General features: G+C 43.0%; 1 protein-coding gene across 1 annotated transcript in view; it reads left to right on the top strand.

Annotated features, from left to right (window-relative positions):
- The window catches only part of LOC115402196 (XK-related protein 6), a 51752-nt gene extending 39399 nt beyond the window's left edge, over window positions 1-12353 (top strand). Inside the window, exons 2-3 of the mRNA XM_030110692.1 lie at window positions 10412-10608; window positions 11146-12353. Of these exons, the coding sequence (XP_029966552.1) occupies window positions 10412-10608; window positions 11146-12116 (1168 nt within the window). The 3' untranslated portion in view covers window positions 12117-12353. The remainder of the gene's footprint in view (window positions 1-10411; window positions 10609-11145) is intronic.

Raw genomic sequence — 12353 nt, forward strand, 5'->3', positions numbered from 1 at the left:
GAGCTTCCAGTGTCTCGCACCGTACAGCAGAAGTGCTGATGCTGAATGGAAGCCAGCCCCCACACGTCCCTTTTTGGTTTGGTGCTCTTTGAAAAGCAAGTGGGTCAAGCCTTTTCTTCTTAATCCGTACATAATCTCGCCCCTCTAGTTGAAGAGCAACCACAAAACAGTGCATCAGGGGCGGGGAGACGGACTGAAAGAGAGACAGGAGGAAAAGGGGGAGAGAGAAATAGGATTTCACTTTAGGCTGTCGGCGCATTTTCATTTATCAACAAAAAAAAAAAAGGGAAGATTTTTGCTGAAGCCACAATAGTCTGCATTCCTAATATTTCAGCTCGAACGGTCAAATTTTCGCTGTAATTTGTTGTGTCTGCCTGAGTGTACCTAGACTAAAGATTCAGCAGTCTGTTTAATATGAAGAGCTGTGAAAGTAGCTGCAACGTCGTGTTTGACATAAATATAGCCGCAGTCGAAAGCTTTTGTGAAAAGCTTTGGAAAAAAAAAAAAAAAAAGAAAGAGAAAGAATGGACCTGGAGGGCAGACTGTATCACAGTGTGCACTGAGGGAGGAAAACAACATTATTATATTGAGTAGGAGCTGAGGGAATTCATCCATCCATCCATCCATCGAGGGTCAGGGTTGTGGGGCACATAGAGCTGATCCCAGCTAACAAAAGGTGAAAGGTGAAAGCAGGGCTCACACTTGTCTGGGGTGGGGGGGGGGGGGGGGGGGGGGTCAATCACGGTTACGTTCACAGGTCACATAAAGCCCACATTTCACAGTCCCATAATAACCTTTAGAATCAAACTTCAAAGTTTTTCTTTGTTGAGAGAATACTTAATGAAAATATCTATATTTTTGTTAAACCAAGCAATCACTACCAAGCAATACTATAATCTCGACATAAAGCCAATTGCAATGAAGCCTTTTGGTGCAAAATACAGTGAAATATCAGTTGCTGCATTGCGCATGTGTTTTTTTTTTTTTTTGCAAATTCAAATTCCAATTTTGTCCCACTGACCTCATGTTTACCACCCTTTTTACTAGACAGTTCCCCTGTCCATCACAGCGCAAATACAAAGAGACAAGCAGTTACAGTTACACACATTTGATTCATTATTTAACCTCACCTCTGTGTTTTTGGACTGTTAGAGGAAACTGGATTTCTCAGAGGGAAAACAAAACACAAGGATAACATGAAAACCCCACACGGAGAGGCCTGAACTGGACTCGAGCCCATGGTCTTCTCATTATAAGGGGAGCATATCAACCATTATTGAATGTTTAGTCAAGTACCAACAATATGGATCTGCAGCTGATCAACTGTAAGCAGAGATGACTTTTCTTCATCCTGTCAGAACTGAATATTACACAATGAGTGGATTTAAAACAAATAAAAAGCTTATATTCCGACATGTATGTTTTGGAAAAACTCTGAAGTGAGATGTCAGGTTTGTGGCTGAAGCTGGCATTACTGCGAGTGCGGTGAACACTTTCCTCCTTTATGTAAACCCTACTTGATTTTATTGGTCCGAGCTGCATTATGTACTTTTAATTTCACCTGTTGAATCCAGTCATTTAATTAAGCCTGCCCTTCATTTGATTACCCATCTGGATATTGGATAGTGCAGCCAAAGCACTGTTGATAGCTGCTAATGCCTGGCTGAAGTGATCAATAGCCTAGCGTATCCGAAAGGCAAGGCAGCGTTCACCTCTTTAACACTAATACCGAATCCGCACATCCTTATCCGTATCGGGCTTCAGTCCATTATTGGAGAGTGACCCAAAATTATCTTTAATCAGCCTGAATCTGGCACTCGTCCATCTGACAGCAGGAAGGCCTTGATCAAGTGATTTCTTGTAGCTCTTCTCCTTTCCCATCCTCTCTTCAACACGATGCCCTTTCCTCTCATTTCCAGGTTTCACCCTTCTTTCCCCCCACCCCCTCATTCTGGTGGTGGTGCGATGCCATGTGACCGCAGCTCGATGACTTAGGGTACCTGAAGACTGTTGCTAATGGTGACAAATGACTGTTTCGCAGAGAGTCGAGGAGGGAGCGTACGGCTGAGACGAAAGCTAATGTTCTGGTGTGAGTCCATGCTGGCTAATTGCACAGTAAGAGGAGAAATGAAAGAAACATTTCTTGCTGTGTCCATTAGTTTGAAGTGCAGTTTGACATTTCGAGTCATCAAACGGCTTCGCTTTGGTTGCAGTCGCGATCCTACGCCACATCTGAGCTCTTGGTGTATTTAATGGCATTGCGTGTCTTGTTGACATTAATGAAGCTGCCATTAACAATATCAACAACGTTTTGGGTGAAATACCACAATATGTGGTCAAAAAATATTTATAAAAGTGTTAGCTTGTGTCCTTTAGTGTGTCCTCGAGAAAACATTGTCCATGGTACTTGGTTGATGTGACACTCGTTTGTGCTTCTTTGTGTAATCTATGCCAGAAATCAGTAACTAACCAAAACTGTACAGTTTACGTGTCCTCTCCATTTTTGCTCGGTTGGATGTAAAAACTGTGGCGCTATTTTAGTGTTGACACTTAAAGCTCGTATCCGGAGTTCCGTTCGTTTCCAATGTATGTATCATTTTTCAACAGAGCTTAAACGTGTCAGTCTGGTTCGATACTACAATATAATATTAGCATAAAGCAATATAAAAATGTATTTATGAGCCCCGCCTTCGTCTCATAGACCCCCATGTTATCCGAAAAAGCGCCGGTCAGCTTGAGCCAATAGATTTCGAGCTTCCGCCTTGTCTTGCTGTCAATCAACCTGTGCACGCAGCCAGAGAGCACACGCACTCGCCCAGGCAGAGGTGAGTTAGCAACGCAGCAGCCGCCGCGCTTACCTCGGATATATCCACTGTCTGCTGAACATCCACCGTAAACAGCTAAACATTTAGGATGCTGTAGGACTCAGAGGCTCTCATTTTCACCCGACAGATAATTCACGTGCATTATTAAAGGGGCGTGGCTTGGTCGCTCATGAAAGTAGAGGGAGGGCGGAACCTCGAGACGTTGGATTAAAAAAAAAAAACCTCTCTCTTTCAAAACTCCGGACACGAGCTTTAAGCGGGAAAAAATATGTAGGATGCTTTATCGCATGCGGACTTTTTGCAGTTTTTCACAAAAATCATGAAAAAAACATAAATAAGAAAGTTAAAAAGTTTTTTTTTTTAATGATTTAAGGTTTTTTTTAAAGATTTAAAAGGATTTGACAGATGAAGTCACGCACACATACACACTGTATAAAAAAATCTGTCCAGCTCTTTGCAGCATTTCCAACTGATGAACAGCCTCCTCCCTTTGCCCGTATAAATCTTTTCTTATCATTTGTCATATATTTAGATTTCTTAATTACCTGATTTGATGTGACTGCCACATGTTTTGTTTCAGACTTAACTTAGCTAAATCGAAATCATAATTGCATTAACTAAATTCACAGGCAAAACGTCGACCATCAAGCACAAACAGGCCACATCAGCTGTTGTGGCTGCGTTGCGTGTTCTAATTACAGTGATAATACTTAGTCAAGACATCAGCGCTGCTTAGCCGTTCTAAACTCTAAAAGCTGACAGGGCGAAGCAGAGTTGACACAGCGTCTCTCATCGCAGTCTGCCGCTACCCATCGCTTTCAGCTTGCATCATGTCAACTCGGCCTCCATTCAACATTCCAGCAGCTCTCGGTGAAGGAATCGCCCAAAGGCACCGGTCACAGATCGTTGTGTGTTTGTGTGTGAGTGTATCTGACTTGCCTGTGGGACTGAGCTCTAAACTCAGCCAGTGCAGCTTTTCATCCAGGGCTATTCACCGCCGTGCGGAGGATAAGGACCTATCTGATGTAGGATCACAGGATGCTGTTAAACTTGAAGCCCAGTGAGATACATAGAGCTATCAAATATATCCACAAGGTAGAAATTTTTATAAATCTAAAATATTTTCACTTTCTTTAGAAAAACTTTTGTGTTACACATCGATTTGATTTCTGTTTATGGAATTCTGGATCAATCTGACATGCTAAATTGAAGATATGTTTGCTGTAACAGTTGTTCCTGACACTGCAAAGATTGTCAAACGATGAGTAACACAACACTGATGCCACTGCGAGCCTCCTGCTGAAGCTGTGATACTTTGAATCACTGCAAAAGGCGAAGCGAGAAATGTCCTTGAGTAAGAGTCAAGTCCCTGCCTGTCTTTCTTCAGCCGGTGTCACTGAGACATCAATGATAAAAGAAAGAAAGACAGACAGAAAATCAGGGGGAAATAGTGCTGTTGGAGAGAAGAAGATATTGGCCCCATTTACATGACAATATTTCAAGTTAAACATTTCCCTGAGTGTTTGAAATTCACCCTTTATATCAGAATAAAAATCCTCTATAGATTCAAAAAATTACCTTGTAAACACCTAATTCTGAATGAAAATGACTATTCCAAAGTATACTTAAATCCAAAGTAAGCGGTTGGTTTATTCTGATTTTAAAGCTGAATTGAATAAGTCCTCGAATGTGTACATGTTCAATCTACTTCAAATTAATTCGCATCGCTCTACTCCTTTGTTCCTGTCGCAGTGATGCACATATTCCAGGATGGCCGCCTGAAACCAGCCTTGGACTCGAGTGTAGGCGAATTATTTCATGGAAATGGATATAACGAAAAGAGTTAATGGATGGAAGCATTAAGATGCAGACCTTTTGAAAATCAAGAAAGAAAGAAAAGTCACTGAAAAGTTTCCAGAAAGTTTCCCCCTGTTTACACGACAAAGGAGTCGGAGCAGTTTTGAACTGTTCCACCTTTGGAGCCATTTTCAAAAAATTGTGTTTTCAGTGACTTCAACCACAGCTGTGGCGTAAATACAGCCCAGCAATGAAAGTTTTGTATTTTCACTTGGAAACATTGTCATGTAAACAGGGCCTTCCACAGTCCAAAAAAATACTCTTGGGAGTTAAAGGGTACCTCAAAAAATCCCTTTGGTGTGAATTTAATGATTCTCTGCACTAACAATCTGTCTAGATTAGCTATATCCTCAATGCAGCCACAGATGAGTTCTGCTCCAGATCTCTGCAATCCAAACCAGTATAGAAGACTGATCCACTGAAGTAATTAGTTAATTAGTTGTATAATTTCTAATTTTGTTGCATCTTATAATATTCAGGATTTTAAGGACAATTTAGGAGATTTCAAGCTATTGGGCATTTTCTAACTTTTTTGATTGAGTCTTTTTCTTTTAGAACTTAACTGGTCAAGCAGGAGATAATGGCTGCGGAACACCTTTCACTTCCCTTGGAGGGGGGAAAAAAAAAAAAAATCCACAAGCGGAAATTGAGTTTTGACCTACAAGGAATAAGAGGTGTCAGAGAAAGTCATGAAGAGAGTGAAAGACACAAAGATCCCGAGTAACAGACGGATAGAAATGTAAATCTTCCTGATAAGAGAGGTTTAAACCTCTCTGGGAGTTGGTCCACAGAGTGACTCAGGCCGTGACTCACCGCAGCTGGCATCGCCACCACCGTTCTTACACACATACACACATTTTTTTTAATAAACCCTGAGACCGTGACTGTGGTCTGAAGCTCCCATGCTTACTGTTAGTTCATATTCCACCTGTTACTCACGATGCATAAGCTCTGCTTCATGCTGCTGTAATAGTACTTGTGATCTTCTTATGAATCAGCTTATGACATGATATGAATGCAGGCTGAGCTGCTGAGCTGCTTCCCACCAACATGACTTAGGAGACAGATGCTGGCGAGGTGTGTGTGTGTATGCGCGTGTGTTCGTGAACCTTCAAACCACCCACTCATGGGATTAGTGTAACGGTGGTCGAATGACTCATCGGTCAATATCTTTGGAGGAGAGACAGAACGGTCAAGTTTTCCCACACGGTTCGTTTCTTACACCGAAAAAACAAAAAATCTCACCAAGTTCATTTGTTTTGTTTTTAGTCAAAATGTCTCATCCCACTTGATTAAAGATAAATTTACCTAACATGTAATATTTCAGCAATATAGAAGGACTTATTTTAAAATCTTACAAGAGAATCTTCATCGTGTGACGATGATGTTGTGGCGGTAGTAGTAGTTGTAGTAGTAGTAGTAGTAGTAGTAGTAGTGGTGGTGGAGCAGCTTAATGGCTGCCTCGTGTCCCGACAGCGACCGCCGACGGCTGGGCCTGGAACATGACCCTGGCGCTGCGTCGAGTTGTTAGGCCATGCGTACGCTGCTTAACGAGCCGTGAGTGATCGCTATGATCTTACCACAAATAATTCATGAAGAACCCTGTGGAGGAGCTGTGGAGCTAAAAGGGAAGTGCATGGGAGAGAAAGGCATCAAGGACTAAACCACAGCTTAAGTGGAGTGAGGGTGTAGCGGGGGGTGGAGACGGTGGAGACCGAAAGGGATTCATCTGACAGATGTGTTTGAAATAGAAGGGAAATCCCCTATTACCTACAGCGCTGACAAGTACATATGCATGCGTGCATGTGTGTGATGTGTGTGTGTGTGGGCTTGTTCTTCTGAAGCCGTTTGTGTTACTACCTCTGGAAAGGCACAGTGGGAGTGTTAGCAGCGTGCATCACAATCGGGGATGTGTGTGATATCATGGTGCAGGAATCAGCTGCGCGCGTGTGTGTGTGTGTGTGTGTGTGTGTGTGTGTGTGTGTGTGTTGGAGACGTGACGAAGTGAACGCAGATTTTTCTGACAGCGCTGAAACTCAAAGCGTTTAACTGTACAAGTTTTTCTGCTGAAGCCGAGGGAATACAGTGTTTTATCTAAAAGGAAGGAGGCAGATGCGAGTAAATGACAACTGCCATTTATTTTTATGTCCTTGGGATGTTAGAGCTGATGTATGAATTATAAACAGTTACTGTAAAAATACGGTATATTGATGCCTAACAACATATCAGTCAGCACCGTTGATGATTTTCCGCCAGCGGTGAGGAAACATTAATCATTAAATGTGACTGCATTTGGTGTTTTTTCATAGTTCGGAAGCACAAGATGTAGTCAGGCCGCATTGAATTTCTATAATCATCATGTATGAGAAGGAGATGATGTTGAGATTTGCTGGGTAGATTGAAACATTATTTTTAATTGAATTACCTATTATGTAAAGTAATTTAACAGACTTCATTCAACCTGAACAATGTCTCCTCCACCGAAAGAGCCTTGAGTTTGTGTCCAATAGAAAAATTATCCGATGACTTATTAAAGGGCACAATCTTAGATTTTCTGCCAGTGTTGCAATTAATTAAAAAATAAGCAAAAATACAACCAACCACCATGCTGTTGGACTGTGGGAAGAAAGTGGAAGACATGCAAACTCCTCACGGAAAACCCCTCAGGCCCAACTTCACAAACGTTTTTCGTAATTTGAATATTAAGTGAACATCGCTTTTTTCTTCTGATTGCATTGCTTTAAAAATATAATATGATGCTATAATAACATGTAAGCTTTCACCATCCTTTTTTTTCATTACAGAAATTACATTCATTGATAAACTAACAAAAGAATGAATCATGCCACCAATCGAGTAATTATTCATCTCGCACCACTAGAAGTAATTTAACAAAATTCCGCTTGCTAAACTGAGTAAAATATTACAAATAACAAATCTGCTTAGCATCGACATGTTTGCCTGCAGCCATTATCATTTAGCTCAAAGCACCATGTTGCCCAAGTGCAGCCTTGCTCAAGTGGTGAGGCAGTCACAGCGGCGATGGAGATTACCGTTTCTGATGGAGGCGCCGCGGAGCGGCGAGAAGAACACACACTAATGGAAACGGGGGAATGGAGACAAAGGGCTTCTGTAGGTCCATGTGGCATGTCATTAGTTGGGGAGTGGGTTTGACTTGTTCCATCTGACATTTACCACTCTGACTGAAAATGTCACGGAATGCCAGCCTTTACCGCCGGATATAATGGTGCCTGTTACAGCCCAGAGCCATTGATCCCCAAAACTTTTGTCCATTTTGCCCCCTCCCTTGTTTCTCTTGCCCACTGTCCCGAGAAGGGCTGTCGTCTGTGCACTCCCAGATTTCCTTTTCCCACACGCGACGTCTCTCTTCGGTGCTCGGTGCATCGGCAGCCTTGGCTCAGCGTGAGATCTTCCTGTGACGGTGCTCACAGAAGAATAGAGCCAGCAGGAGCCGTCTATTGTGCATCATCGGTGACAATAAATAAGTGGTCCAAGCTTTATACGCTGTGTGTACTCCACTTGCCATGACAAACCACCCTGCAATTGTCAGCCGAACTTTCTTTTCAATTCATTTCTAACCTATTTCAGAACAGGACGCTTTTTCTTTCCTCGTTTTTTTTTTTTTTTTTTCTTGGTAAACATCCGATGTGCCACCGGGGACAAATGAGAAAACAGCATCAAAGTCAATTTAGTGTCATTTGTGATTATTTATTTTTTGAATAAAGTAAATTTGATCAAATGTCTTGTGAATAAGTATTGAAAAATGTATTCTGTTATTATATTAAAGTTCCCCCATTGAAAAGATTTCCAGCACTGCACTGCTTGTGTTGAATTTGCATGGAAAGCAGAACCAGATCGATCCTAATCTTGACCTTTAGTCTCAGTCAAAACAACAACCAAAAGCAATCAGACTGCACTTGACTATTGGTTCTTTACAGCACACTGTTCTCAGCCTCATTTCAAATTAAACACTAATCTCATGCCCAATAGCTAATTCAAAAAGTAATTATGTCGAAAGGCACTCATAAGCGTTTTCTGCTGTTGTTTGTGACGCCGCTGGAATTCGTGCCTCACTTTTTGGAACTGAATTTAGATCCTTAGCTTCTCAATTTGTTTTTTTTCTTTTTTTGTGGAGTGCTACTGTCTAGTCTATTTCTGTCCTTGCTACACTATTGTCCTCGGTTGACTGCCTTCACATCAAGTGCTGGATTTATTTGGCCACTCTGCCAGCTCAGGCAGATAGACCCTGCAGCTACCACCCAATATGCACCAGCACGAGTTTCTGCTAAGATAACTATAAACCACTGCAACTTTCTTGCTGCTTTTAGTGCCTCGACAGTCGGAGTCGGGTTAATTGAGGAGAAGAAAAGCAGCAGAGCGAGCATCCACATGGCTATTGTATTTCATTTGGTTGTTTTGATGTTTTTTTTTTTTTTTTTTCCATGGAAGGATTGATATTCTCACAGAGGATGATGTGAGTTTTCTCTTTGCGGTCCACTAAATGTTTTCCTCATCATTGTTTACTCACTTTTCTTCTATGCACTGTAATTGGTGACTCCAAACTGCATTGCATTTCAAAACAAACGCATTCCCCGAAGAAGATAATAATCTTAATTAGCTGTAGCTCAGCCCTGGACATATTGCACTCTGCCTCAGCACAGTACACAAAGAGTCTGTGTGCTTTGTCCTTTCACAAGAAGTGGTGCAGCTTTGATTACAACCGGAGAGTGATTCAATTAGCTGTATTACTGACCATCTCCCTGGTTTCGACAGTCACTTCACCATCACGAAGCCCTCTCAGTCACGAAAAATAGCCCGTCCTCCTGCCTGACAGTATCAGTCATGCAATAGTCATCGTATCACATTGAGCATTATATAAATAGTATAACAGGTTAAAAGACTATATCCTCAGGGAACACAGATGAACGTTAAACAGCTTCAATCACATCAAAAGACTGATGTTTTTTGGTGTATACATGGCAAACCAGTTATCATGTAAACCTCCTATGAAGTCCAGAAGAAATACTTGATTTTTTTATTTACATTTTTTTTTCATTTCTGACATTTTCTGTACGGTTTTCTAAACATGTTTGTGAAATGTCTGGCCATATGTTTTTCCCTTGTCAGGAGTTATTCTTCTGTTTGCCTTCAGTTTTCGGCCATATCACAGAACATAACATTAACAGGTTTGCCAAGTTGTCCAAGTGTTTATCAAACTCTTTTAGCTGGAGACCTAAAGTGCTGTGACTCCACTGGACTCAAACAGAATAGCACTACATTTATGAAAATATGATAAACAACACAAGGCATCATATATGAGGAATTTATAAGAAATCTACCAAAAACAAAATCGCCCTTAACTGCCAAGTAACATCAATGGTTTTAAATCGCCGTTGCTCTGAATCTCAATAGTAATCAAGTTATTTATAAGTCCAGAGATGCTGCATAACATGTAAAAATCCATTTTCCTGATATAGAACTGAGTGACACACTAAAACGTTCTGTTAGAAATGCGGGTAAGAATGCCCTCTAGTGTTATCCTGCCTCCAATGTCTGCACTGCTCTTGTTTTTGGCACATTAAATAAACCTCAGTGCCTTTTGGCTTTAATGCAGTCAAGCTGTTATTATTTTATAAAACTTTACAATTGAGCCGAACAACTGTGACAGGTGGAAACCGTCTGATCCTCTGCCTTCTCTCTCGCTGCAGGTATATCCGCACCATGTACCTCGGCATACAGAGTCACCGGCAGAAAGAGAACCAGCGGCGGTTTTACTGGGCTATGATGTACGAGTATGCCGATGTCAACATGCTGCGACTTCTAGAGACCTTCTTAGAAAGCGCTCCTCAGCTGGTGCTGCAGCTCTGCATCATGATCCAGAGCAACAAGGCTGAGTGGCTGCAGTGTAAGGACCCTTCTCTTACTCAGAATATGGAACATGTGCTCAAAACGTGCCAGCGTCGCTTTATTCGCCGTCGTTCTTCACTGTATTCGCTCCTGTCATTGCTCTCGTTGTCAGAGTCACCGGTTCTCTCTTGCAATATAGTTCCTCTGGGAGGCCCGTTCAATCATAATAGGTGATGTTCAACCTGATAGGCCTGTCTATAGAATTACCATCAATACCTGTGCTGAGAGGCAACATACTGCTGTTGTGTAGACAATCCTTTGTCATTTTTCATGCAGCAGGTTACTTTTTCTGACATGTCTGTTCTCTCAGTGACACAGTGAACTCTGTAATAATGTGGCTTTTCAAACGGGTTCTATTAATACTGTACCATTTATTTTAAATGGACCAGGAGATAAGACAAGGCAAAAGCACAATTCTAATGGATGACTTGAATGTTTTTTATCCAGCCTCTCCTGTTTAAAGAACTGTCTGGAACTCTGATCTAGTATTCTTGTCAATGTGCGTATTTTATTGTTGTTCTCTCTGTTTGTCCAGGTTTTTCTGCCATGTCCTCCCTGGTGTCCCTGGCCTGGGTGCTAGCCTCTTACCATAAACTCCTGCGTGATTCACGTGACGACAAGAAGAGCATGAGTTACCGAGGTGCCCTGGTGCATCTGTTCTGGCGCCTTTTCACCATCTCTTCGCGGGTGCTCTCCTTTGCCCTGTTTGCCTCCGTTTTTCACATCTACTTTGGCATTTTTGTGGTGCTCCACTGGTGCGCCATGGCTTTCTGGGTCATCCATGGCGGCACCGACTTCTGCATGTCCAAATGGGAGGAGGTACTGTTCAACATGGTGGTGGGCGTGGTCTACGTGTTCTGCTGGTTCAACGTACGTGAAGGACGGACGCGGTACAGAATGGTGGCCTATTACGCCGTGGTACTGTTAGAGAACGCCATCCTCAGCTCCCTTTGGTACGCGTACCGCGACCCAGCCACCACCGACGCCTATGCCTCTTTTGCCCTCTGTGGCGTCTTCCTGTGCTTTGCCTCAGGTGTGGCCTGTATGGTTCTCTATTATGGGGTCCTACACCCTATGGGCCCCCGACTAAGGGTGCTGGCCAGCTCCTGCTGCGCCGAGCTGCTGTGGGGCCTTCCTCTTCCCCCTGAAGCCGAGCCGATGGCTCCCACACCGGGACCTCGCGGCTCCCAGGCCACCCCCACGCGGGGTCTGGCGGGGGAATACGTGGAGTCAGACGAAACAGCCACGGACACCTGCCTTCCTGTTTTCCAAGTGAGGTCCACGGAGCCTGTGGACGCAGCCGGGAGGCCCATCCGGCCCGAGGGTCCGCTCATCAAGATAGACATGCCCAGAAAACGTTACCCGGCCTGGGACGCACACTTTGTGGATCGGCGCCTGCGCAGGACCATAAACGTGCTGCAGTACATTAGCCCCAATGCGGTGGGCATCAGGTATAGGGACGGTCCACTTCTCTACGAACTCCTGCAGTACGAATCCTCCCTCTGAAGGCATCTTCTCTCTCAGCTCTCTCACCCCTCTTACACACAATAATGCACACTTTACCATTCTCTCATTTCTCTCCTCCTCCTCCTCTCCAGATATTATCTCCTTCTAGTTGACATTCAACTCTTACCCTCTCTGCTCTGTGATCATTCAGCTTTCCCTGCAGGAGATGTGTGTTTTGTCAACCGAAAATCTGTTAAGACACTCTAAACACACAGCTATGATTTATTTTTTCAAAAG

Source organism: Salarias fasciatus, chromosome 15 (genome assembly GCF_902148845.1).
Source record: "Salarias fasciatus chromosome 15, fSalaFa1.1, whole genome shotgun sequence".
NCBI lineage: Eukaryota > Metazoa > Chordata > Actinopteri > Blenniiformes > Blenniidae > Salarias > Salarias fasciatus.